General features: G+C 36.1%; 5 protein-coding genes across 6 annotated transcripts; 3 read left to right on the forward strand and 2 right to left on the reverse strand.

The window, feature by feature from the left end:
• Positions 1–293: 293 nt before the first annotated feature.
• LOC106135620 (spliceosome-associated protein CWC27 homolog) lies at positions 294–11,260 on the reverse strand. 2 transcript variants are annotated; one of them, XM_060952820.1, is made up of 11 exons: positions 11,039–11,257; positions 10,523–10,631; positions 9,895–9,995; positions 9,144–9,204; positions 8,632–8,721; positions 8,005–8,200; positions 6,826–6,956; positions 6,134–6,374; positions 5,353–5,547; positions 1,542–1,664; positions 294–455 (listed from the first exon to the last, which is right to left on the reverse strand). In XM_060952820.1, the coding sequence occupies exons 1-11, from the start codon at positions 11,078–11,080 to the stop codon at positions 302–304; spliced, it is 1,443 nt and encodes a 480-aa protein (XP_060808803.1). In that variant the 5' UTR covers positions 11,081–11,257; the 3' UTR covers positions 294–301. The 2 variants fall into 2 exon arrangements, with proteins under 2 accessions (XP_060808803.1, XP_013191429.1); XM_013335975.2 differs by lacking the exons at positions 294–455; positions 1,542–1,664 and adding an exon at positions 2,180–3,865 and having other exon boundaries at positions 11,039–11,260.
• Positions 11,261–12,044: 784 nt separating this feature from the next.
• On the reverse strand, positions 12,045–13,913 carry LOC106135617 (uncharacterized). The gene is made up of 2 exons (XM_013335973.2): positions 13,651–13,913; positions 12,045–13,341 (listed from the first exon to the last, which is right to left on the reverse strand). Exons 1-2 carry the CDS (start codon positions 13,696–13,698, stop codon positions 12,127–12,129), a joined length of 1,263 nt encoding a protein of 420 aa, XP_013191427.2. The 5' UTR covers positions 13,699–13,913; the 3' UTR covers positions 12,045–12,126.
• A 161-nt stretch (positions 13,914–14,074) lies between these two features.
• On the forward strand, positions 14,075–14,880 carry LOC132903735 (uncharacterized). The gene is made up of 2 exons (XM_060952601.1): positions 14,075–14,164; positions 14,305–14,880. Exons 1-2 carry the CDS (start codon positions 14,117–14,119, stop codon positions 14,878–14,880), a joined length of 624 nt encoding a protein of 207 aa, XP_060808584.1. The 5' UTR covers positions 14,075–14,116.
• A 4,289-nt stretch (positions 14,881–19,169) lies between these two features.
• LOC132903736 (uncharacterized) lies at positions 19,170–20,044 on the forward strand. The gene is made up of 2 exons (XM_060952602.1): positions 19,170–19,290; positions 19,574–20,044. The coding sequence occupies exons 1-2, from the start codon at positions 19,243–19,245 to the stop codon at positions 20,042–20,044; spliced, it is 519 nt and encodes a 172-aa protein (XP_060808585.1). The 5' UTR covers positions 19,170–19,242.
• Positions 20,045–25,522: 5,478 nt separating this feature from the next.
• LOC106135627 (uncharacterized) lies at positions 25,523–27,500 on the forward strand. Its single transcript, XM_013335981.2, has 2 exons — positions 25,523–25,655; positions 26,073–27,500. Exons 1-2 carry the CDS (start codon positions 25,611–25,613, stop codon positions 27,045–27,047), a joined length of 1,020 nt encoding a protein of 339 aa, XP_013191435.1. The 5' UTR covers positions 25,523–25,610; the 3' UTR covers positions 27,048–27,500.
• Positions 27,501–27,667: the final 167 nt, after the last annotated feature.

The raw sequence follows: 27,667 nt of genomic DNA on the forward strand, positions 1-27,667 counted from the left end.
TCTCAATTCTATCATTAAGCCAAACAACTGAACGTGGCCTATCAGTCTTTTCAAGGCTGTTGGCCCCGCAAGGGATATAGACGTGATTATATGTATGTATGTATAAATCTTCTTGAATATGACATCATATATATAATTAAGAGTTTGGAGTAGTAGATATACCTTTCATCCCGATAAAAACTATAATTCCCGTGAGATTTGAGAAAAATATGTTTTCTTTTGTAGGTGGCATTTTCGCGAGGGCAAACGTGCGGGTAAAAATCTAGTCTACAATAAAACTCAAAGTATTTCCGAAACTATTTTATTTCTTACTCTTTTTCTCATCTTTTTTCTCTCTCTTTCTCTTATTGATCGGGTTCCTGGGATCGTATATGTCGAACCAATCATCGCCTTTTGTCGAGGCATCTTTCGCCAACACGGCACCTTTGTCTTCGAATTTGAGTGTGTGTCCGAGCCTGGAAACCATAATTTTCTTTATTACCAAACCTACATACATATAATCACGTCTTATTCCCTTGCGGGTAAGACAGAGCCAGCAAACTCGAAAAGACTGGAAGACCACGTTCAGCTGTATGACTTAATGATGGAATTGAAATTTAAATAGTGACTCTTTCCCATAGATGTCGTAAAAGGCGACTAAGGGATGGGCTTATATACTTTGGATTCCTCTTTTAGGCGATGGGCTAGCAACCTGTCACTGATTAAATCTCAATTCTATCATTAAGCCAAATAGCTGAACGTGGCCATTCAGTCTTTTCAAGACTGTTGACTCTGTCTTCCCTGCAAGGGATATCAACGTTTGATGATTGTTGGCTCTGTCTGCCCTGCAGGGGACATGGACGTGATTGTATGTTATGTTATGCAAACATATTTGCAACATGGAGTTCTTGGATGACGTCAATAATCGATAACAGGCACCTCGCTAACGCTACTGTCAAACATGCAACTATCCGTGTATCAGGGATTTAATTTCGTGCCAAATATTTCCCTTTGATGTTTGGCACGAATGCCGCCACAAAATGGAGACTAAACTCCGTCGCATTCTCGTATTCGGCAATTTTCGTGAAGTCTTGCCGAGAACGTGGATAGTTGGAGAGCTAGTGAACCCACCGAGTAACGGTCTTCCTGTAAAGCTAGAAATTTGAAGGGTGATGATTCATAGCACACCAAGGCCAAAAATCATGACTTGGCAGGCATCTGCCCTTCACGTCATCAGCATACATACATATGGTCACGTCCATATCCCTTGCGGGGTAGACAGAGCGAACAGTCTTGAAAAGACTGAATGGCCACGTTCAGCTATTTGGCTTAATGATAGAATTAAGATTCAAATAGTGACAGGTTGCTAGCCCATAGCCTAAAAAAGAGTCCCAAGTTTGTAAGCCTATCCCTTAGTCGCCTTTTACAACATCCATGCGAAAGAGATGGAGTGGTCCTAGTTTATTTTTTTTTGTAAAATACATAAGATAAAAAAACCGTTACTCGGAGGGTTCACTAGCTCTTAGACTAGGAGCTGGCTTAAGGTAACTAAAAAAGATTACCAATTATCAGTATTGATGTCCTCCTCTTCATCTTTCGTCTCTGTCTCTCCCGTCTGCGCTTTCTCCTTTATAGCGTGTAGTTTGTTCTTGAATTTCGCTAGCAATTCCAATGTGAAGTTTTCTCTGCAAAAAGGTCCGAAGTGACGTTTTATTGACCATTAAAATCTACGTACCTACTTAAATAATGTAACAATATTGAAATTAAAAGTGTTAACAAACATTTTAATCGATTTAAAAATTATTTATTATTAATTATAAAAATTATTAAATATTATTATAAATTTAAGCATCAATATTTGTTACATCGAGTTTTAGTGAATCTAATCTAATGAAATAGACAATAACGTGGTGATACATAGCATATTGTCAAGCCCTAGTTACTTTCCCTTATATGTAACTGATTTCTGGTCAAAAATTACTATTACGAATATTTAAAAAACTAACAGTAAACTGTTTGACATTAAAATTTAAACATTGATGGCAGACAACAATGATAATACAATCAGAATATTTTTTTTTAATATTTGAAAGTTTATTTTCACGAAACTATAAACATTTACATAAAAATTTCAGTGGCAATTGTCAGGATTAAAATAAATTATTGGACAAGGTATAGGTATAGGTCTTATTTTCTCTCTTTGAGTTACATGAAAAGCCCAAAATAATGTTTGTTATCAAAAGCTGTGAATGCCACCAGTAACACTATGATGGATGACGGAAACAGGTAAAATTAAAAGCTTGTGAAAAAAAATCATTTATTCAAAATAAAAATTACATTCATACATATATATACATTGACATATTTATTCACAGACACCGTTTAAATAACGTATATCATTAAACGTGTTAAAAATAATACAGCTTTGGTACGATGTTTTGAGCACTCAATATAAATTTAACCTAAGACTTAAATTTAACACAGTTTAAATTTATTAGAATATTAAAAATAAGGGATAGGCTCACAAACTTGGGATTCTTCTTTAGGCGATAGGCTAGCAACCTGTCACTATTCGAATCTCAATTCTATCATTAAGCCTAATAACTGAACTTGGCTATTCAGTATTTTCCTGACTGTTGGCTCTGTCTACCCCACAAGGGATATAGACGTGACCATATGAATGTATATTAAACATATTTTTGCTGACGAAGTAGCGGTTATTGCTAGTCATATATATTTTTTGGCATACACCCTTCTTCCTCTTGGCTTCGTCCCGGTTGCATCCTCAGCTCTCTAGAGAGGAGTACGCCTTTGACCAAGAATCCTAGATTGGGTGAGTCAGGTTTTTACACGAAGCGACTCCCATCTGACCTCCGCAACCTTTGCAAGTAAACCTAACCCGTATTGGACCTATGGTTACACATCCAGTTGCCTGAATGTGCAGGTTTCCTCACGATGTTTTCCCTCACCGTAAGAGCGTCGCGTCGGTTAGTATTAATTCTTTTGTCATACACCATCATTGACCAACTCGTCCAAATCATCAGAATCATTAATTATAGCCTCGTCCCAAGGCCCATATATATTATCCTTATACTTCTGCCAACGCACGAACAAAACGGGAAAATAAAAACTCAATATAACAACAACGAGTACAAAATAACAGAATAACGTTACAGATACACTGTACAAACTAACAAAAGTCACTAATAACGTTACAAAAAATAACAAATTGAACAGCCTAGTATGCAATATCACTTTGAACAGTTGAGGGCTGAGTACGAATAAAATAACCGATACTGTTAAAAGTATGAAAGCGTCAAACGGCGTAGACAATCTAGACACGAGGCATACGGACGCGAAAACGGCCGCATTTATCGATAAAGACTTAGAAACCAACGCAACGGGTACATCGTAATCGAAAAATATTAAATGCACCAACGTCATAATAACAGACCACGCGTATATAGTATCCGTACTCACCGTATCTGTCAGAGTGTGCAATATCGGTGACAATAAATAACCAAGTACAACGTACACTAGTACCGTTTTGAAATTGGAATAGGTTATGGTGCGTTCCACGTACAAATATAGTACGTGGCAAATGCCCGTAACGAATATTGTGAAGTATATAATTGTTTGTGTTTCAACGTATTTGTTATACATGTACACGTAGATGACAGCGTAAAGGACGCACAAGCACAATCTCAGCGTAACCCGAAATGAACCTTCAACAGCTTGACCTAACGTCACTTTTTGTATGTACACATTTTTCCTTAAGTCTTCAAGGAACTTCTTGTCAGTATAGTTGTCGGGATAATCGCGATTCTCGTACAAATTCTTCACCCACGGTTTCCTTTTGGCCTTTTTCGTTTTAGTTCTACGGCTTCTGAAAATGCCATCTTGAATTAGACTTGATTCACTGTTTGCACTTCACACAATTCAACAACACATTAAGCACTAGATAAATATTCCTAAAAGCTTAAGAGTCCACAAAACATAAATTAACGCACACAAAACACACTTAAACTTTTCTTTGTTAAATTTTGTATCGCATTCAATTTAATACAAAATATATTTACTTCGACTGGATAAAGGTTCGTGTAAAGAACTATTTGAAATTTTGTACCACATTGTTTGTGTTTTATTTATATACACACGTTTTTATTTTATTTCAACGGAACAGTGAAAAAAATATAGTATTTTTTTTTAATGTTAAAAGCAATTAATTAGATATAGATTATATTTATCATTATCCTATTCGCGTTTTGTCAGCCTAGAGAGGGAGGGAGTCATTCTCTGCCGCGAATTTACCACTCCTGCCTCAGTAGCGCGACGCCATTTTTATCGCGCGAAAAACTATCGCTGTCCCGTTTCATGTCATAATAAAAAAGCGAAACAGCAATACTGTGTCGTGCGATTAAAACTGATTGGCTTCGACTATAAATAAATATATATACGGGACAAATTACACAGATTGAGTCAGCCTCGAAGTAAGTTAGGAAATTGTGTTACGAGATATTTAGTCAACGATACTTTATTTCATAATAAATACTTATATAGATAAACATTCAACCATGGATCTTGGATTGGGTGAGTCAGGTTTTTACACGAAGCGATTCCCATCTGACCTTCGCAACCTTTGCAGGGGAACCTAACCCGTAATGGATCATGATAATGTTGTATTTATTTAAACTTTATTGCACTTAAATTATTTAAAATAGGTAGACTTAATACGAAAATAGGTATTCTCTACCAGTCGAATCTTTAGACGAAACTGAGATTGTAATTTGGTTAGTTAAAAATAAGATATCAGTCCTATAAGTCTTTTCAAGACTGGACTCAAGAGTGGTGAGGATGCAACCGGGACTAAAAGCCAAGAGGAAGAAGACCCCATGAAGCTGAGCGTGAGGCCTTTCAGTCTTTTTAATATGTTGGCTCTGTCTACCCCTCAAGGGATATAGACGTGACCTATGTGATCATCACAAATTGATCTTATTTTTACACAAACACACGTAGTGTTTGTGTAAAAATGAGATCAATTTGTGATACATAATATCGTAGTGTTTAAAAAAACATACATATGGTCACGTCTATATCCCTTGCGGGGTAGACAGAGCCAACAGTCTTGAAAAGACTAAATGGCCACGTTAAGCTATTTGGCTTAATGACAGAATTGAGATTCAAATAGTGACAGGTTGCTAGCCCATCGCCTAAAAGACTAATCCCAAGTTTATAAGCCTATCCCTTAGTCGCCTTTTACGACACCCACGGGAAAGAGATGGAGTGGTCCTATTCTTTTTTGTATTGGTGCCGTGCCGTGTGGTTCCCACACGGCACACATTTAAAAAAAATTAACAAAAAATTAAATCATACCTAGCCGTCCCTTTCTTAGGTAACTTCTCTTTCATTTTCTTATATCTCTCCTGCTCCTCGACATACTGTTTGTACATCTCGTTGTCTTCCTCCATTCTGTCTGTATGTTTGTCCGTCTCAACCTCCTTGACCGGCTCGTCTTTGGGCGCTCTCATTTCTCGTTTCAATTGTTTGATTTCGTTTCTTATTCTGTCTCTGTAATGATTAAACATACATACATACATATGATCACGTCTATAGAATATATATATATATACATACATACATATTTGTATATCCTTGAGGGGTAGACAGAGACAACAGTCTTGTCAATAATAATTATTATATGTAATAAAATAATTCCCGTTCCCGCGGGAATTTTGGATAATCCTTCCTTGCACATAGTTAACCTACACGCCAAATTTCAAGTCTCTAGAAACAGTGATTTGAGCTGTGAGTTGATATGTCAGTCAGTAATTCACTTTCTTCTATTATATATTTAGATTTATATTATAATACTTAAAAATAAAAATAAGTGCCGTGCGGCACCAATAAAAGAAGAATATATAAGGACTACTCCATCTCTTTCCCATGGATGTCGTAAAAGGCGACTAAGGTATAGGCTTATATTCCTTTTTTAGGCGATGGGCTAGCAACCTGTCACTATTTGAATCTCAATTATTCTATCATTAGGCCAAACAGCTGAACGTGACCTTTCGATCTTTTCAAGACTGTTGGCTCTGTCTACCCCGCAAGGGATATAGACATGATTATACGTATGTATGTATCAAAATAATTTTACCTCTCTTTCCTTCTCTCCAAATCCCTCTCCTTCCCCAAATAATACTCCTCTTCACTCCCGCTATCATCTTTCAATCTCTTACTACTACTCCCTTCGTCAGGACTCGCGTCTCTCTTCGACTTTTTATCACTGAGTTTATCTCTTATACTGGACACGGCCGCTTGTGTCTTCTGCATTCTCACTTCCCTTTCTTCTGCCGTCTCCTCTTTGTTGGCCAGCTCTTGTTCTTCTTGTTCTAATTCTAGAATTATAAAAGTCAGGTCAGGTCATGTCAAGGGTACCCGAAACCGCCGAGCTTGCATGAAGAGAGTTATGAATGTGGATGAAGCGAAGGAAGTGTGCAGAGATCGTGGCAAGTGGAAAGAGGTAGTCTCTGCCTACCCGTACGGGAAAAAGGCGTGATTTTACATATGTATGTCTTCTTCTTCCTCCTGGCTTTTAGTCCATCTCTTTCCCATGGATGACGTAAAAGGTTACTAAGGGATAGGCTTGTAAACTTGAGATTCTTTTAGACAATGGGCCAGCAACCTGTCACAATTTGAATCTCAATTCTATCATTAAGCTTAACAGCTGAACGTGGCCTGTCATTCTTTCCAGACTGCTGGCTCTGTCTACCCCGCAAGGGACATATACATCATTATATGAATGAATGAAAACTAAAATTTAAGTCTTAATAAACGTTAAGTTCTCACCGGCAGCGGTTTTCTTGCTCAATTTCGGATCTTCCAGCAGGTCGTGTGTCGATTTCGGCTTCCCCTTGTATTCGAGCGCCTCGCCTTCATCTTCTTCCGCTTCTTCTCCAAACGAGAGCAGGCCGAAGTTTCTGCAAGTGTATAGAATTATTATTTTTTTAATCATTTATAAGTACACAGAACAGATATTTTTTCATATTACCCGTTGCCATCCACTGTTTCGCTAATGTGTGTATTAAAGTGATAAGCTTTTACATATATCACGTCTTTATCCCATACGAGGTAGACAGAACCAACAGTCGCCAAAAGACTGAAAGGCCACGTTCAGCTACACAAGGTTCAATGATGGGATTGAGATTCAAATAGCGACAGGTTGCTAGCCCATCGCCTAAAAGAAGAATCCCAAGTTTATTCGCCAATCCCTTAGTCGCCTTTTACGACGTCCATGAGAACGATATAGAGTAGTTCTTTTCTAAACTGGCGGAAACCACACATCACAGACACACTTATAACGTACACAATTATAATACTACTCGTATATATACGACAAATTAAGAACCTCCTTTTTTACAAGTGGGTTAAAAATGGTTACTAACATGACCCCTTGGCGTTCCTTCTTCTTCTTCCTCAGATTGTCCCCTGGTTCCCCTTGTGATGTATGCTGCACGCGCGGCTCTATGTCCCCAAAAGGGGTCAATCAGCACTTCCACGCGCGTTATCTTACTAGGGGCTGTCTACCCCGTTAGGGATAGGCACGTCATATATTTATGTATGTTATTGGCAAATTAACATACACAAATATATCACACGACATACACAGTGCCGTGTGGTTCCCGGCACCATTACAAAACAGAATAGGACCACTCCATCTCTTTCCCATGGATGTCGTAAAAGGCGACTAAGGGATAGGCTGATAAACTTGGGATTCCTCTTTTAGGCGATGGGCTAGCAACCTGTCACTATTAGAATCTCAATTCTATCATTAAGCCAAATAGCTGAACGTGGCCATTCAGTCTTTTCAAGACTGTTGGCTCTGTCTACCCCGCAAGGGATATAGATGTGACCATATGTATGTATGTATGTACATACACATACTATTACAAAAATATTAAAAAAAAAAGATTACGACCATTTATAAACATCTCCTTTTTTAAAAGTCGGTTAAAAATGACTACTAACTTGACCCCCTGCCGTTCCTTCTTCTTCTTCTTCCGCTTGTCCCCCTGTTCCGGCGGTGTGTGCAGAACGCGGGGCACTATGTCCCCAAAGGGGTCAATCAGCACTTCCGCTCGGTTTATCTTGTGGGGGTGTTCCGGTCTGTCGTCGGGGCCAATCAGACCCTCCGTTAGTTTTAACACGTTGTATATTGTTTCACCTGGAGATAAAAAAAAACACGATAATGGAGTGGTTAACAAAACAAAACCCATTCCAACTCTCAAAAAGCTAGGTACGAGTAAGTGAAAAGTTACAAAAAAAATATGGAAACAAAAATGCAATATATTTACATACAAATTAATAAACGTAATACATACTAATATTAAAAATGTGAAAGTAACTCTGTCTTTCTGTCTAGTCAACTTATATAAAAAAAAAACACAATCAATTTACATTAGTTTTTGCAATATTCAACAAATTAATGAGATCGATTGGCCCCGACGCTGGACTATAAAGATATAAAGAATTATTATTCTGTACAAAAATTTTCTAATGATAATAAAAATTAAGGAATGAATGAATGATAATTTATTTGCAGTCAAATTGTTATTTAATATTAAAATAGTATTTGCTCAAACACAAAATTATTACCTGTAACCTTTCCAAAGATAGTGTGTTTGTTTTGTAATTCAGGAGTTGCAGCTAATGTGAAGAAAAATTGGGAGCCATTATCGTCTTTACCTGTAAATAGTTTTATTTATTATTTACTATTACCTTTATTTGTACCTTGTCTGCCTCCTGGCTTTCAGTCCCAGTTGCATCCTCACCACTCTGGAGAGGAGCCCGGGGTATGCCCATGACCATGGATCCTGGAATGAGTGTCAGGTTTTTACACAAAGCGACTCCCATCCGTCCTCCGCAACCTTTGCAGGTAAATCTTACCCGTATTGGTTCGATCATGGTTACACATCCAGTTTCCTGAACCGCACGGCAGTACAAACAAATATACAAACTCAAAATCACAATTTTGTGTGAATGGATTTGAATAGATGAATTTTGTGTCCCTTTCACGATTTGTGGAGGAAATAAGATTTCAACCCCACAAGGGATATAGACGTGATAATATGTACATATGTATAAATTTTGTCTATGAATATGTTTACCCGCATTCGCCATTGCCACTAAGCCACGCCTGTTGAAACGGAGCCTTGAGTGGAATTCATCCTGAAAATAAATGTACAATAAAAGTATCTTTTTGGTTTGTATAAAAAAAGAGTATGCGATTCACTCACAACAGATTCACTGCTACGTAAAATACAGGTTTATTCCTTTGGGATTTTTATTCTATATATTTTAAGTGCATACAACATACATACATACATATAATCACGTCTATATCCCTTGACAGAGACAACAGTCTTGAAAAGACTGAAAGACCGCGTTCAGCTGTATGGCTTCACGATGGAATTTAGATTCAAATAGTGACAGGTTGCTAGCGCATCACCTACAAGGGGAATTCCAAGTTTATAAGCCTAAAATATTTATGTATACCATTCTTGTAGTTTACAGTGCCGTGTGGTTCCCAGCACCAATAGAAAGAAGAATAGGGCAAGACCATCACTTTCTGCCTTTTCTTCGTCCACTTGCTCCTGTTTTCGGTCCATTGGTTCTCATATTATCTTTTGCGACGTCCAATCAGGATTTCTTCGAGATATTGAGTGGTATTCAAATCAAAAATCAAAATGCACAGGTTACAAAGCCTGCCCAGACAATATGCCCAGGATTCGAACCTGAGACTTCCAGTGTCACAGACAAGCACACCACTTATATAGACTACCACTGCCCCACAGAGGCAGTCTATACAAGAATAGTATATGTACTATACTTTGCTTACTGATATGATGATCAAGTTACCTTAAAAGGAGCTCCGTATATGGATTCACCTCCGGTTCCGTCGCCATTTGGATCTCCACCTTGCACAATGAACCCTGGCACCACGCGGTGGAAGATTGTGCCTGGATAATAACACACATACATGAAATCTATACCTTTTTCGGGGTAGACAGAGCCAACAGTCTTGAAAAGACTGAAATGCCATGTTTAGCTGTATAGCTTAATGGTAAGGTTGGGATCCGAATAATGACAGGTTGCTAGCCCATTGTTTAAAAGATAAGTCCCAATTAAATTTAATTACCATTATTATTATTATTGTTTATTTACAATTATTATTGTTGTATCATTTTTTTACTTGCATGTAGAGATTTATGAATCTGGATGAAGCGAAGGGTGCAGGAATTGCAAATGGAAATATGTAGTCTCTGCCTACGCCGATTTCATGTATCTATTTAGATTGTTTAACAAAGCTTTTACAAACTGCAGTTATTGTGCTATACACCTGTATTTTGTATATTATTATACAAGAAATATATATATTTACATACAAACATTTAATCGTGTCTATATGTATACTTTGCAGGATAGATTGAGAAAACAGTCTTGACAAGACTGAAAGGCCACATTCAGCTTATAAATACATATTTACCATTGTAGTACCCCTCCAGACACAACTGAATGAAGTTGCGGCAAGCTTTTGGTGCTTCTTTTGTCCATAACTCTATGTCAATATCACCTGCACTGGTTTTAAGTAAGACCTAAAAAAAATATTGAAATAAGAATTACTGTGAAGTGACGTCACAATCCCGGAATGGGTAAAATTTTTAACATGAAGAGGACAGCACAACTGTATGGAGGAACTTAACTCTAGTTTACACTAGAATTATCAGCATGTTTCCTCATTATAAGTTCCTTACTGTTAAGTCGGCGGCTAGCAATCACTTATGTATGTTCAAAGAGTTATAATAGCTTTTGTATGGTAAATGAGTTATAGATTTTGTATGGTTACTGTTGAAGGATTTGAACTTTCATACATTAGAACAGGCACTGTTTTTAACGGAGATCAAATCTGGTACCTCTTAGAGGCACGCTCCATGAATAAAATTAATCTAAAAGGTGGTGCTTGACTCATAATTTTAAAAGTGTAATTTTGAGATAACATTACTTTTCCCAAAGCAGGTGGTTCTTGAATGTAAATATTACTCATTATGTCATAAACTTATAGCAGACCAAAATATTTTGCACATTAGTTTATTTGGTTGCTGTGTAACGCTTAAAATCACTTTTATTTTCTTTAGAACTTAAGCAATCTATTCAAATATTTGAATTGAAACAAATAAATCAAATGAACTAAACCAGCTAAACTAGTGAGTGGTATAGCTAGATAAACTATCGATAGTTTGAAGAAACACAATAACTATCGATAGTTATCGCCATTGTTAATACTAGCGATTCAGTAGAACATGTAATGCCTTATGTTTCAAATCAATTCTATCTAAAGTTGATGCAATATTGCAGAGTGATAGTTTCAATTGTTCATGATATATTGTAGAGCAATAATATTATTAGATTTGCACAATCGATTGTTCCATAGAATCTACCGATTATCGAATGATTTTTCTGCAGAAAACTATGGAATGTCAATTTGTGTAGTTTGCCAACTCTACTCCGAACCAAACTAAATGTCAACGTCAATGTCATACTTTTTTTTTTATTGTCATGAAATTTATTACAAAACCAATTATATTTCTAGAGCTATAATCAATTTAACAAAATATTTTCTATTAAAAAAAAAATAAGCGTGTATTTTCTTTATTTTGGAAAAATTTGATCAAAGCAAACTTTTGCAAAAGTTAGTGTACTTGCTTGGTATAAAATAAGACCACATTATATTAATTATTACATTCACACAGTTTCCTGAGATAGACATTAGACAGACACTGCTCATATATTCTACTTCCATCACCAATTTCCCCAAGTCCATATGCGGGAACCGGGAACATCGTAATGTGAGAAATATTTTATAGCACAGGGCAATTCGTCTATTAGAACTGCGTAAGTAGACATGTAGGAATTATTGTTTTGTATAAATGATTGTATGAGGGTTGGAAAATATAAATAAAATCATTGTAAGTTCTACTAAAATATTTTTATTTTCAGCTAGGTATGTATTAATAAATCCATAAATGTTAACATGACCAGATAGGAAATACAATTCAAAATCACAATAAAATGTCTATCTATTTAGGTATTTTAAAAAACTCCTGGTCCAAAGTAACCTGGTCCACCGAAACCGGGACCAAAACCGGGACCAAAACCAGGACCAAAGCCTGGTCCGAAACCGGGGCCAAAACCGGGATATCCCGGTCCGAAACCTTCAGGCCCTGGGAAATAAGGGCCGGGACCGAAACCAGGACCTCCAAATCCTGGTCCTCCAAAACCTGGACCTCCAAAACCTGGACCTCCAAAACCTGGTCCACCAAAACCTGGACCTCCAAAACCTGGACCTCCAAAACCTGGACCTCCAAAGCCAGGACCAAAACCTCCACTAAGACTAAGTGCTGCAAGCTCTGCTGGTCCAAGGTTTCCTAGCCCACCAGCCAGCGTAGCCCCTAATAAAGCCCCACCGATTCCGGAACCACCTAAACTACTACCAATACTCAAAGCTGCCAGTTCCGATAACCCAGGTCCGAATCCACCACCCAACTCAGCACCAGCTAGACCTCCAAATCCTGCTCCTCCTAATCCACCTAAAGCAAGAGCTGCAAGTGGGTTTATTCCACCACCTAATCCTCCTAATAGTTCTGCTCCAACAAGGCCACCAGCAAGGTTTCCAGCACCAAACCCTGGACCTCCAAAGCCACCATATCCTGCCAACTCAGCTCCAGCAAAAGCTCCAGCACCAAATCCTGGACCACCAAAGCCACCGAACCCGGCCAATTCAGCCCCCGCAAAACCTCCAGCGCCGAACCCTGGACCAAAGCCTCCTAATCCAGCCAACTCAGCACCAGCGTAAGATCCACCAAATCCAGGTCCACCAAAACCAGGGCCATAAGGTCCGAAACCAGCGTTAGATCCAAAACTATTTACAACTTCGGCAGCTGCTACTCCTCCAACGCCAACATTTGGGCCAAAACCACCGAATCCAGGCCCATACCCACCAATATTCGATCCCAAACCACCAGCGAAGCTGCTGACCACCTCAGTTGCAGCTATGCCACCACCACGACCAATATTTGGGCCAAAACCAGCGCCGAGTCCACCTAGTCCAACTTCGGCAACAGCGGAGGATCCAAAACCGCCCAGACCTCCAAGATTGAGACCGGATCCAATGCCCGCTCCTAAAGAAACCGCCTCAGCAGCTCCTATGTTACCCAGCAATGGATTTACGCTAGACTTGCCGAGGAAACGTTCTGATATGTCTACTCCGATAAGCCCTTCCATGCAAGGACAAAGGGTGAAGACATTCTGGAAAAAATAATTTGGGTTAAGTAATGTGGAGTAAGGGGTTCATCCAGGTTGCGTTTTTTTTTGGGAAGGAACCAAAGACCGCCTGTGACCATGAATATATTATAATAATGGGGTAGTAGAGCCTTATGGGTCTTAGGTATGTAATCTTTATTGTAAAAAACAATCCATTAAATTTTATCATATTAAATTAAATAAAAATTATTATATCATTATTTTACAAGCGAATTTCTGTCTGCCTACCCATGTCTTCCATGGCTAAAACGTTCATTTTTTATGGAATTAAATCAAGATTATTTATTTAATTACCTGAACGAAAAGAACTTGCAGACACAAAAATAAACTAAAACGGAACATGATGCCAAATGTTATGATTTCAAATTACAATCACTAACCTATATATAGGACAATATTTAGAAACTTGGCATAGTAGCTAATTTGTTAAAATTTTCGCCATACGAAAACGGCCTTATACAGATAAAAATTGTATAATTAAGTGCAATGAAGTATTGTAATATTTTTTTTTATTGCTTATATCTATGTATGTCAAAATACTATGTAATACTGTAACGTTAACGTTATTATCAATACAAAAAAAAAAATATTAACTAAAATTTTTATTTAAGTGATTATGTATTTTTTGTTACACATTTTTTATCTATTTGGTAATTTATTTTAGATTGTCATATATAAATACGTGATATTATAAAGATAATGATCAGTTCTTTTGTAGGATAATTTATAATAGGTAGAGATAATTATATACTTATATAAAATGACTTTTAAAACAGTTATTTTATGTTCTACTATTTTGTTCATTAAGGTTTGTGTTCTATTTAAAATTTAGTTGTTTAAAAAAAGACAGTACATAGATGTATTAAATAAAATGTTAAGAAAATTAATCTTAGAATTAGATTAAAATAAAGTAGGCCTTAATGATTGATATTTATTTTTCTATTTCAGACGGTTTCAGCTCAATATCTCAACTATGGGAACATACAAAACGGACTTTCAACAAACAACTATAACCTAGCATCAAATAATCTAGCTTCAAATATATACGGAACCAGCAATCTCGGAGCAAATAATTTAGTATCTGCCACCTCTGGTTTAACTGGAAGTAATATAGCTTTAGGAAACAATTTAGCATCAAGTGTTGTATCGAATAATTTGATTGGTCAAAATTTCGCAACTAATAATGGCTTTAATACAGCTTCAAATCCTATTAGCACTACGGCAAGCTTGTTAGAAGGAATCGGTGCTTCTAATGGAGGAATATTTTCAGTTACAAGTACATCACCTATAGTTCCTACAGGTTTATCAGTGTTTTCGGATAATTTGGTTATAGAAGGACCCTTGTCTGTTTCTGGGCAGTTGCCGTTCTTAAGTTCTGTTGCCATTGAAGGTACTGTGGCAAGTAATGGGCAAGGAGTAGCTGGCTGTGGGTGTGGAGATGGCAATATTGGAATAGTAAATGAATTCAATAATGCTGGGTTGTATGGAGGCCTAGGTAGGCCAGGGTTGGGTAGATATTATTAAGGTTATTTATTTATTTATTAAAAGCTGTTAGTGTTTATATTGATTTTCATTTTGTGTTTACCCATTCTTAATATTTTAGCACGTTTATTTATTAGACCAATCTAAAAGTTGAAAGACTCTTTCGTTTTTGCCGTGTTCTATTCCGGTAGGTAGTCCAAATTGTGTTATTTAACAAAATTTAAATAGAATAGCCAATTACAAATCCTGACATCACCCTTCCAACTTAAGTTTTGTCAGTACAAAAAAAAATTCAAAAATTCTAAAAAAAAATTCAAAATTTTTATTCATTATTATGGGATACTTCATATCGCTTAATAATTGTCAAAACGTTTGGTTTCACAACATTGGTTGACGTCAAATAAATTACTTAAAACTAGGTTTACTGCCGCTTCCAAGGCGTCAGTGCAGAAGAAGTGGTAACAAACTGCACTGCAGCATTTTCTTCAAATCTTCAAATCATCGATCTTCTGACGTAAAATCATGCGAAAGAAATACCCATATTGGACGTGAGACATCCCCTTCTTCTCATATTAAAAGCATTGGTGCGCAATAAAACTTATGAAAATAACTTAAAAACCTGGTTCATGGCCGCAGTAGGAATCAAACGTTGGCATCACATTTTTTTAAGTCCTTACCTTATCAATAGACCACCTCGAAATTCACTATGGCATATTGGGATCTAACTGCTAACACTTATTTCTATTCTTCTTATCCTGAAAACATACATAGAAAGATATAATTAAGTCTTTATCCTTTCGGAATAGACCGAGCTAACAGTTTTAGAAAGATTTGGAAAGGCCACCGTCAGCTTGATGACGAAACTGAGGTTCAAATAGAATATAAACTGATTGCGAGCCCATAGCGTAAAAGAAGAATCTCTCTGATATCTCTCTGAATCTGACTTTGCACACACTAGGTATGTTTTTTCTTTGCTACCAGACCAGCATGGAAGATTGCACGATTATACACATACACGATAGATTAACGTGCGCCTTTATCCTTAGCAGACTTTTACGACATGCCCTTGGAAAGGTTGTCCTGTGATAAACTTATGATGAAAGAAGACTTTGTTTAATTTGTGGAAAAAAAATTCGACCTTCGATTTCTGATCGAAAACTTAGCCCTTTTTTGGTCGAAACCGAAACCAAATTTTTGGTGGGACACCTGCAGACATACTCGTACGTACATCTTTCGGTACAACCGGGGTATATTTTACGACCGCTGCGGCTGAGTAGTATAGCAACTTACCTTTTGATAGTTGACGTTTACGACGACTACATTTATATTAAGCTTGCTAGGCAGATTGCTCTTATCTCTTACTAGCTGTTACCCGCAGCGTCACAGGTGATCGCAATCTACAAAAAGAGACGAATTTAACACCATCTACAGAAAATCGACGCAATTAGCACGACAAAAAGCGACCGCTTTAGCGTCACGTACAAAAGAATACAGGTTTATCGCAAATCCCACGGGGAGTACCTATAGTTTACACTGGGATTAAAGTTATATGTACTTATACGTTACTCTTATTTATAATTTATGTATGTAAGTATACGTGATATTTTATGAATATAATTTTTGAGTAGATAGCCCGTGAAGAGGTAACAAACAAATAAACGTACTTTCGCATTTATAATATTTGTTTAAGGCGATACATCATAGATTTTGGGTCATTTTCACTTGGTTTTTTCTCATAAAATATAACTTGCATCGTTTCAATATTTTAGGATATGAAAGTAAATATATTCAATTATATTTGTGGAAGATGAAAACACGATTGGAACAAAAATCCTCGATCAAAAAAATTCAGGAACACAAGTCTAGATTTCGATTATTTATCTCAAACTATAAGGATTTAAAATTTGAATTTTGTACCAAATTGAAGATCATTAAAAAATAATAACTTCTGGAAGATGAAATTTCGATTGGATGTTTTGTTTAGACGTCATTAAACTAAATAGATGAAAACAGGAATTAAAATTGTTGCGACAATAGTACTGGACAGTAGAGTGTTGACACTTTATCTCTGTCTCATTCCTACACGACCGGGTGGGATAAAGCGCTGTCCTTTGTAAGCGTGCCTTCACTCCGCGGATCACATTCTCGGACGCAGGACCTGTGCCAGTCGCTCCGAGCGTCGTTGAAAAATATTCTGCGAAGTATTTAATTTCCCACATTCATTTTGTTTGAATTTATTTCTGTACATAATTGTCAGCTCAGCTTAATGAATTGTGTCGTTGATCTCTGAATCTTACGCGTCGCTTTTCCGTCGGCCGGGGTGATATTACGTAGGTATTTAGGATCGTGGATTTTGATACTTTTTTTTTTTTGGTACTTTCTGAAATATATTATAGGTAGTTTAGGTTAGTTTTTAATACAGTTTATTTGTTTCGTTTAGTGTAAATAGGTGTATAATTTTACGTCATGTTAGCATGTTAAAAAAAAACTTGGAAGAGCTTCCCATATGGGACAATTTAGATGGTGGGTACTAATTACACTTACTAATAGATAGACATAAGTATAGATGCCTACTGAGATTTTCTCCGCAAACACTGAAGGTGAAAAATATTTCATTTGATACCGGCTTGTCGCGGGGCGGCAGTAGGTAGATAGATAGATAAAACAACAAACAACAGCTCCGCCGCCGTCGGTTATACTGTCACTAGTTGTTGCCCTGGTCTTTGCCTACGGAAACAGTACTTTTTACTGGATGATTGTTCTGTCTTTTGCTATAGGTAGTACTTACTCCTAGGTAACTGTATTATTCAGGGTACCTCCTCAGCTGCAAGACGTCGCAGGGTTTACTTTTCTTCGCTTTCTTCATTTAGCACGATCACAATCATTATCCCATTATTTGATTGTTATTAATTTTTAGGAAAAATAAATTGTCTCCGATATCGTCGTTGACAATGTCCGAACAGAGAAGTGCGGATGGTGTGGAGTCGACAGTTGATATTATGGACTTAGATAGTCATGGGATTATTCCGACGCCGATATCAACGACAACCCAAGATAGAAAACCATATATAGAAAACCATAGGTTCCGTAGCCATTTGGCTACGGAACCCTAAAAATATATGATATACATTACTATGTAAATTACCTTTGATTGAACGAAATCGAATAAGTAATTACGAGTAGTTTTTTTAAAACCATTACAAACTTATTCATTTTATACAAAATTTTTGCATACATCCGCAACTATATCATTGCTTATAATGTAATTTAATATATGTATGTTTTTTTGTAAAATTATTTTATTGTATCAAAAACAATAAAATATTCTGATGCGGACTCCATTGCATTCGCAAACTTTATTCGGGTTACGTGAGGTCACGCGCCAGCGGCTTCGGTGCGGCGGCGATCTAGCGGGGCAAGCGTGGTCGGGGGTGAGCCCCGCGCGGGGTGAGCCTCTCGCCCGCATCGAGGTACATGTCATCTGAATGTAGCGCCTTAATATATATGAGGGAGAAAAGGTTAATTCTTTTATTTTTGTTTGTAATTAATAAACTCAAAAGCATAACGAAAATAACTTGGAAATTCCCACAAGAGCGAAGCCATGCACGAAAGCTAGTTTCACATACATATAGTAAACATAAGTCTACAAATGACTCAAAGACCATGTACAGTTTTATAGATAAATACCCTCATAAGTTTCTGGACCATCGCCTAAATGGATAATCTTTATTAATTGACTTTTACAATCTCAGAAAAAAGCAGTTGGCACACAGTAGATTTTTCTTCGCAGAATATAGTGGAAATTGATTGGATATAACATGCAATCTTTCCACAAGACCGTGATCAAAGACAATCCTTAGATCCTCTCCCTAGATGTAACAAACACCAAGCGAATGATAAGAACTCACAAAAAAACCTAACGTTAAAATAAAATTGTTCGATCATTTAAAAATGAGTTGGGTCATTTTTATTCCCGAAACCGGCGAGCTTGCATGAAGAGAGTTATGAATGTGGATGAAGCGAAGGAAGTATGCAGAGATCGTGGCAAGTGGAAAGATGTAGTCTCCGTCTCCGCCTACCCCTCCGGAAAAGAGGCGTAATTTTATGTATGTATGCATGTAAGTATGTCATTTTTATTACAAATTTCTGTGAGTTAGATTGATTAAACCAGGATTTAAAGAAAGATGACATTTAAAATGGTACACGCAAGCTCAAACGTGATATCGTTTAACATTACAATAATTAAATTATCAGTAACAGTAACACATTATGCAAATACTTATTACATTTTAATTGGTTTTGTGAGAAATTTCTGTAAGCTTTCGTAATATTGATAACTATAATTGTTCGTATAAAAGAAAAATAGTTCAGTAGAGTTAATTCAGTTGTAAGAAACCGTTGAAAATGAAATTCCTTGGGTTGTTTTTCGTGTTAAACTGCCTTTTGTTGCAGGTATGTACCTATTTAAATAATCAAATATAATAACGTTTTTATCCCTTGAGGGGTAGACAGAGCCTTAATGATCAGGTGGAGGACCCAGTGCTCCTCAGAATAACTCAAATGTTACCTATGTCAGGGGGGTCCATTCATGAAAACTGACTGAGCTTATGCCGTATGTTCTCGCTCTTTCCAGAATTTTCTTTTACCGCATAGTAAGAGAGAGGAAAGATATGCCTTGAGAGCCTTCGTGACTAAATGATGGTTATTTTTTTAATTTGTTTTCTTAATTTTCCAGGATGTTCTCTCCTTCCCACTGCAAGGATTGCAGAACAACCTAGGCAACTTAGGGTTGAACCAAGGCTTTAACACGGGTTTGAATCAAGGGTTAAGCCAAGGTCTGAACCAGCTAAACCAGTTGAATTTCGGCAATAATCTCGGCTTGTTACCTGAAATCAATGGCTTAAACAACATTAACACCCAGACGACCGTACTCTCAGGCACTGTTTCTCAAACTGTCGCTCCGACTTACAACCCAGGCTGGCAGTTGGCCGCTGCGCAAGCGCCCCTAGTGACAGAAATTGTCCCTAGCCTCCAATTTGGGGAGATTTCCCTTGATGGTGACTTACCTGTAGGCGGTTCTATCAAGATTAGCGGCACCTTCCCAGTTTATGGATATGTGGGCGTTGATGGTACTATACCTTCGTACGGTACCGCCTATGTCGATACCGGCAACGGCTTGATCGATATTTGTAAATGTGGTTTATAAATAGTATGTTTTAAAACTATTAAAGTTTGTTGTTGATTAAGTCTGTTCTTTTATTTTATACTACAAGGAAGTTTCTTAGCTTTTTTATATGCAGTGTCTATGGCTTTAACTGCAACTATGGAATGATTGGTAGAGGTAGTGGCCAGGAATCTAACAAACTCCATATATGAAAATGTCGTTACATAAAATCTGCAATGAAGTGGTGGTTCTGTTGTAAGCATATTTCACCATGTAGGTATGTCCTATGTGCGTGCTCCATATAATTATGGGGAAGCGCGTAGACATCTTCTAGATAATGTTGAACCACTCGGGGTGGGTCCGGTAAAGGTACTACTCCGACCTCGTGTGATCTGAGGCGAACTTCAGACGTCTCCAAGAATTCGCGTATCGTTGGCATAAGATTAGGCCGACTTCGAGAGAGGCAACGAAAGAAATCTAATAAACTACGATAAATACATACATATATCACTGGCGAGGTAGACAGAGTTAACAGTCTTCAAAAGACTAATAGGCCACGTTCAGCTGTTTGGCTGAATGATATAATTGATTCATGACAGGTTCGCCTAAAAAAAGAATCGCAAGTTGATAAGACTATCCCTTACCTTAAAACCAGGATGGTGTTTAAGATTTTTATTTCAGGTTGACAGACAGGGCAACCATTCGGCGTTGGCATGGCTAGTCGTAACGTTTATAACGTTATGCCTCACGTAGCCAGCCCCCCCCCTAGAATGGGGGGTGAGTAGGAAGTAGGAAGTCAAGAAAGGGTGCGCTGTTAGAGAGCAAACGCGAGAGCAGCGCACTCCCCCCATGATTCGATGTTTGATATAAGCGGAAGGTTGGTAGGCCCATGGGTGGTGGTGAGATAGTGTAAGCAATTTCACTCGATAAGTGAAAAATAATGCAAATATGTAAGAGCCCAAACGTTAGCGGAATAATCTAATTTCCGGCCTCTGTGGCGCAGCGGTTGTACGCTTGTCTGTGACACCAGAGGTCCCAGATTCGAATCCCGGCCAGGGCATGATGAGAAAAGAACTTTTTCTGATTGGCCTGGGTCTTGGATGTGTATCTATATAAGTATTTATTATAAAATATAGTATCGTTGAGTTAGCATCGCGTAACACAAGTCTCGAACTTACTTCGAGGCTAACTCAATCTGTGTAATTTGTCCCGTACATATTTATATCTTATATGGGGCAGCTATCTTTTTAACAATGCAGGTTAACGCCCCCCACTCTTATATAGAATGTTAGCTACGCCCGTGAACCTTACGCTGAAAATTACTTTGATTACGTAGTTGATTAGCGTCATTTTCATAGAAATCATCATCTTATTTATTTATTTATGTACACAAAATTATATACAGGAGCAGTAAATTGTAGTACAAAGGTGCTAATTATTTCAATAGAAATCTCTTCCAGTAGACCCTTGAGAGGAAAGATGAATATTGGAGCAGTATGGCGTGTGCATCAATATCGTTTATTATATTTTACTAAACATAACTACATGCTAACACTAACCTAAGTATACATGGAACAATAAAATAAATGAAAATAATAAAAAAAAATACTTACTTATCAAAGCTAACTTAAATAAGTAAGAGTAGGTACCAAGTTATAAACTGAGAGAGAGTGTCCTAAATTTAATAACAAAATTTTCGGCATGAATATGCAGAATAATATGTAAAAATGTAACTATGTATTTATAAAAAGTATAAAATAAAAATTAAATTAAAAAAATCTGATTAATTGTATAAGATTTCATAATAAATTATCAAAAAGTGTTCTTAAAATGTCTGACAGAAAATTAAAAAAAATACATTAAAGATGCGCTTTGTAAGAAAGCTTATTACAGCACTAAAGATAAAATTTCTAAACATGTGTGGCCTGAGCTTGAAATCATGACCCCTTAAATGCATGTAAATTTTTGGACATAGTATTGATATAATTTGTACAGTATTGTACTATTTAATACAATATTCGTATTAAATTAAATTTATACATCTTCACATGTTTTTTTAATGTGACATTTTAATTTTTAATGTGAAAGACAATGTGCAGTCCTCCAGGAAAAATGCTGCAGTGTAAGTAGTTTATTTCGCCGCTTCTTCTACACGTGCGCTTTAGAAGCGGTAGCGAAATCATTATAGTTAAGTTATGTGACATTAATAAGTGATACCTTGTATCCAATTTTAAAATAAATCAATTCTATTCTGTGCTTGTGTAGTTTGAACACGTTTATAGGTAGGTAAAAATGTTCTAAAATATAAAAGAAGTTTATGCCAAGAAGATATTATATCTTTAATCAGTTCATGTATTAAGATCAAACATTTAATTCAAATTAACAAATCAAATCATCAAATTATTGTTAAGTAAGTAATCGATGTAACCATAAATCGTTTTCACAAATAATTCCTTGATTTTAACCATTTTTAAAGAACATAAAATAAAAACAAAAGATATTTTTAAAACGATTTGACAAATAAAGAACAAGCAATGGCGCCCTCTACAGACTATTTTCGGAAATTTGACATTTCGTATGTTGACATTACACAAATATTTTGAGTGAAACGAAAAATATCAGCGTGATCCAATAGTTTAATGCAAAAATTTATTTTATCGAAATGAAAAAAAGGAAAACATACCAATATACCATTATCACACAACTACGGGAAAATTGCAAATCAAATTGTTATTCAGTTCAGTTACAAACATTTTGGTACATTCACGATCGTAAGTACTTTCTTAATTAAAAATAACGTACAAACAAAATCAATCATAAAAATTGTAACACAATTTTAGAATTTATCATAATTAGTACACACCTGAAATATGGTTTGTAAAATTTTAATAAGAAGGTACACATTTTGACAAAATAAGTAGGTAGGTATTCTGACTAAATTGTTTTTCAAAACTTCTTTCCTTTTTGGTTTTGGTTGCACAAACAAATTTTTTATTAACTGCCTTCTAAAAAGGTGGTTCACAGTTTGATCTGTATGTATGTAAGTATGCATGCATGTATGTTTGTATATATGTATGCGTATGTTTGCATGCATGTATGTTTGTATGTATACATGTATGTATGCATGTATTAATGTTTGTATGTATGCATTTTTGTTTATCAACGATTATCTCGCATTTATTTTTAGGCTAGAAATGTGTGCTTAAATTGAGTTGTACCTTATATATACCAAAACTCTCTGAAAACTTCATTTAAAAAGCGACTATGAATGGGTTAAATTTAAAAAGAGACTTACGTGATATGGTACAATAATGTCGTGTTTGGATTAAAAACATAATATTTTACGCGGTAGACACTGTTATTATTTAAAGTTTGTTTTCTTCGTCCTAATTTCATTGTTACAATCCAAGGGAGTAATTTATGGGGGGAGAAATATGTTACAGAAAAATGGACGCATTTTGATTTGACAGAGACGTTACGCGATATTTTATATAATTGTTATCACTATACTAGTTACGGGTATTTACGGTATGAAAATAAATGAACGTCCGATTCATAAAGGATAAACACATCAATTATTTCATGTCAAATAGTTAAATTCCGCCCATTAATTGAAGTAATTGAAAACAAAAAAAAAGGCATTTCACCAAAAATACAGTAACTATTTACAAAGACGTATGGAGAATAAAAAGAAGTTACTGTTATCAATTTAGAAAAGAGAGTAACCATAACCGCCGCAACCGCAACCTCCTACCACTGGCACAGTGCTGACCACACTGGGAAGAGACAAGGGAAGAGTATCAGCTAAAAGGCTGCTGACGGTCAACAGTGATAGAGTATCGGCGAGGCTGTTGGCAACACTCGGAACTACAACCGGAGAAGCAATGGTTGACACGACCGGGGCGGAGATAATAGGGGATGAGCAGCCGCATGATGGGGCTAGAACGGGAGCTGGGAGAATGGAGGGGGAGCATCCACAGGAAGGTAGGACTGGTCCGACGATCGGTCTTGACACGGCGATCTGGCTGGATCTTATCACTTGGGAGTAGGCGGACTGAAATAGAGAAATAGATACATTGTCAGTCATAAACTGCAGCAGCGTTTTCAATGTTGAGCGTGAATTGTAGTCACTTTAAATGAGATCATTCCCTTTTTTCTCCACGGCTATTTTGATAGGCGATATAAGGGACTTTTGCCTGGTGCAATGACTATGACATAAGCTGGGTTACCTTGTTGACATGAGATCTGATAAAAATTCGTATGCTTTTTACGGCAGATCCAGGATTCTTTCTCAGGCAGGATGAAACTGCGACAAACGCCAGGATAAAGAAGTTATACAATTATTTCTCACCTGCAGGATGACCGCTTGAGCGACAAAAAGGACCAAAGTGAAGGATTTCATTTTTTTGTTTAATACAAAATAAAACAAACAAAGGTTTGAATGTGTCAGTCGATCACGATTTTGAGTATTTATACTTATTTATTTGTAAATAATCCCAATATTTGCAATAAGGTAAATATTGTGGTAAAATACACTTTATGTAATGTGAATAGGGACTATCATTTTTTTCTGACCATCAAATTTATTGTGACATAGAAATGTTACAATCGTACGTGATATTATGGTATTTTCCAACATTGTGTAGGTGCATTATCATAGTATTTACTTACCTAATTGTTGATTTACAACAGGTTCTTTTTGTAATTTGCCAATCAATTTAATAATTATCAGATATTATAAGTACTTGCTAAAATAGCTGATTGGCAATTCGTAAAAATTTAAGTAAAACTTTTTACAATTGTACAGTTGTTATGATAAATGGAAGGCAGTAACACACATTGTGTTCCATAAGCATCAATAACTTCGCCGAATCTTTGATACCTTAAAAAATATGTAGAAGATGAAGATGTCTAAAGCATACATACATAAAATCACGCCTTTTACCCGGAAGGGCAAGCAGAGACTTCATTTTTCTACTTTCGCTTCATACACATCACAATTGTCTTTATGCTCGTCACTACCAGATGCTCTTTACCTAATTCCTTTCCAGAACGTCATATCACGTCTTTTTCCATACTGGGAAGAGAGATTCAGATAGTGAGAAGTTCCTTGCCTTTCCTCTGTAAAAAAGGCCTAGTTCATCAACAATTCAGAGGAAAGAGGCAGCTGAAAATCTGTATATTTTTTCTTTGTCTGGAAACAAAGAAAAAATATACATGGCTATATGGAAACTAATCATAGATTTATGCTTATTCCTTTAGTCACCTTTTAGTTCATCCATGATGAAGAGATGGAGTGGTCTTATTCTAAAGAGTACAGAATTCTAAGCAAAAAATCGAGATTTACATTGAGAGAGTATCAATCGTATTCAACCAGCTTTCTATTTCGCCCTGTAACTGAAAATCGCAAAAGAAACATACAAATAATCCACACAATACAAAAATTAATTAGCATATCTCGTAAAATACTAAGAAATGAATTGACTTCTTTATCAGCTGATCTATTACTCAACTATGATGTAAACTGATATAGTGTATACAAAAGTTGTGATAAAGTTTGCGTTGTCTTATAAATACAAAGCGTTGACCGAGTGGACATTGGTGAAATATGAAAGACGGTGTTTTAATTCTGTTATTCTGTGTGGTTGTTAACGTAAGTATTTTGTCAACTTGATTTTATTGGCATGTTAGAAAGGCTTATAAACTTGGGATTATCAATTATATCAACTGCTGAACGTGGCCTTTCAGTCTTTTCAAGACTGTTAGCTCTGTGTACCCCGCGAGAGACATAGATGTGATTATATCTTACTCAAAAGAGTATGCATACATATTATGTAAGCATACTCTTTTGAGTTATTTTTTTCGGAAATAAGTGTTTTCCGAAACTTTACTTTTCGTTCGCGTACAGACAAAGTCTTTTTGGGACTTGGTAGTTGTAATGTTTTGAAGTCAATTTTTTGCAATCAATAAAGTAAGAAAGAAACGTTTAAAAATAAATTTGAAACATTTTTCATAAACAATAACATTTTTATTAACTTATTATATTATAATTTTTTTTTGCATTTTTCAGAAAGTTACTGCACCGGCTCCATTCAACTTACCAAAGACCAATCTTCCCCAACCAAAGCCGGTCACATCCACAACACCGAAACTTCCGAAATGGAACGGTTATACATCCAAAACATCAGGAGCCAAGCCTATGAAAGACAACGCATATTTAGCGACTTTAGTGAAAAGGCCCCCAAAAGATAAGTCAACGCAAATCATTGAAATCAAAAAAGAAGAAGAAAGCGGAACAAACGTAGCATTAAATGAAAAAGAATGCCGGAATACCACAAAGATTCTATTTGCAGAAGAAATAGTGTCTCCAACAAGGCCGTCTGGAAAAGAGTCTAAAGAAAATGAAATTTTATCTGCAAAGAACTTTAATGAAAAAGAAACAGCAAAAAATGTGATGAAAGATTTAAAATTAAAATTAAACGACACTGAACCAAAAAAAGGAGTGAAATTGCAAGACCTATTTAAACCGCTGCAAATAAAACCTAAAGTTAACAATACCGATGCTCAATTCAAACCATTCGAGATACCTCCAACTATGATACCTATATTTAGACCAAATCAAAATTTGGCTAGAAACCAAATCACCAAAGATCTTATTGATACAACTTCTGTTACACAAAATCCTATCATAACTCAAGAAACACCAGTTCCTAAAGAAAATCCAGTAACACCAAAAGATATCAAACCAAATCTAAATCCTAAACCAAATGCGGTACCGTTTAGTATTCCTTGTCATAGAGCTTCGGATGTCCTAGATGACGTTAACGTTAAACACGCTAATTTAGACCCTATGCCAAAAGATAGAAGCTCAATTTCACAGGAACCAAATCAGGTTGAAAGACCAGAAAAGCTGGAGACTGATGAATCTGTAGCTGTTATATTTAAACCTAAAAACATTTCATTATTGAACGTTTATGGAGACATGTTGAAGAAAATAACTTTAACTGTGTTAGTGCCTTATCACATTTCAAAATTAGGAACATGAGAAAAGTTAAGAATAAAATATTTTTTACGAGACTTATTGATGAGCATAGATTGAACATACAACAATATAAGCTGAGTGATTTATCTTAAATTCATGAAGACAAAAATATTTAATTGAAAGGTAAGCCTTTCTAGGAACGACATTTAAAAAAAATCTCACTTTTTTAGCGCGTCCTATTGGTCGCAATCCCTAGTTTCAGAGGATTTCAAAGACAGAGGGACCCCATTATAAGACTTAAAATAAAACAAGTTTTAAATTTATTAATTTTGTTTGCGACTGTACATTATTTATTAATATCTTAAAAAATTTCAAAAAATATCTTAAAAAATATTATAAGTAATTGCAATTTCAGCAAATGTTATTATCATTAAATGTGATGTTTTAAACTTTAAATTTTTATTTAATGCTATTTATTGATGTGAAATACTACTGATTATTGAAGACACTGTGTAGTATAGTAGGTAGGTACCGTTAAAATAAATGTTAGTATGTACCTTTTATTTTTATTTATTCTGTACGATGTTACAAAACATAATACGGATTTTGAAGAAATTTTACCACTACTAATTTTTTTTTAATGTTTCATGAATTATGGCATAACAACATTGAGGGGCTGCTAG

This window comes from Amyelois transitella, chromosome 29 (genome assembly GCF_032362555.1).
Source record: "Amyelois transitella isolate CPQ chromosome 29, ilAmyTran1.1, whole genome shotgun sequence".
Lineage (NCBI taxonomy): Eukaryota > Metazoa > Arthropoda > Insecta > Lepidoptera > Pyralidae > Amyelois > Amyelois transitella.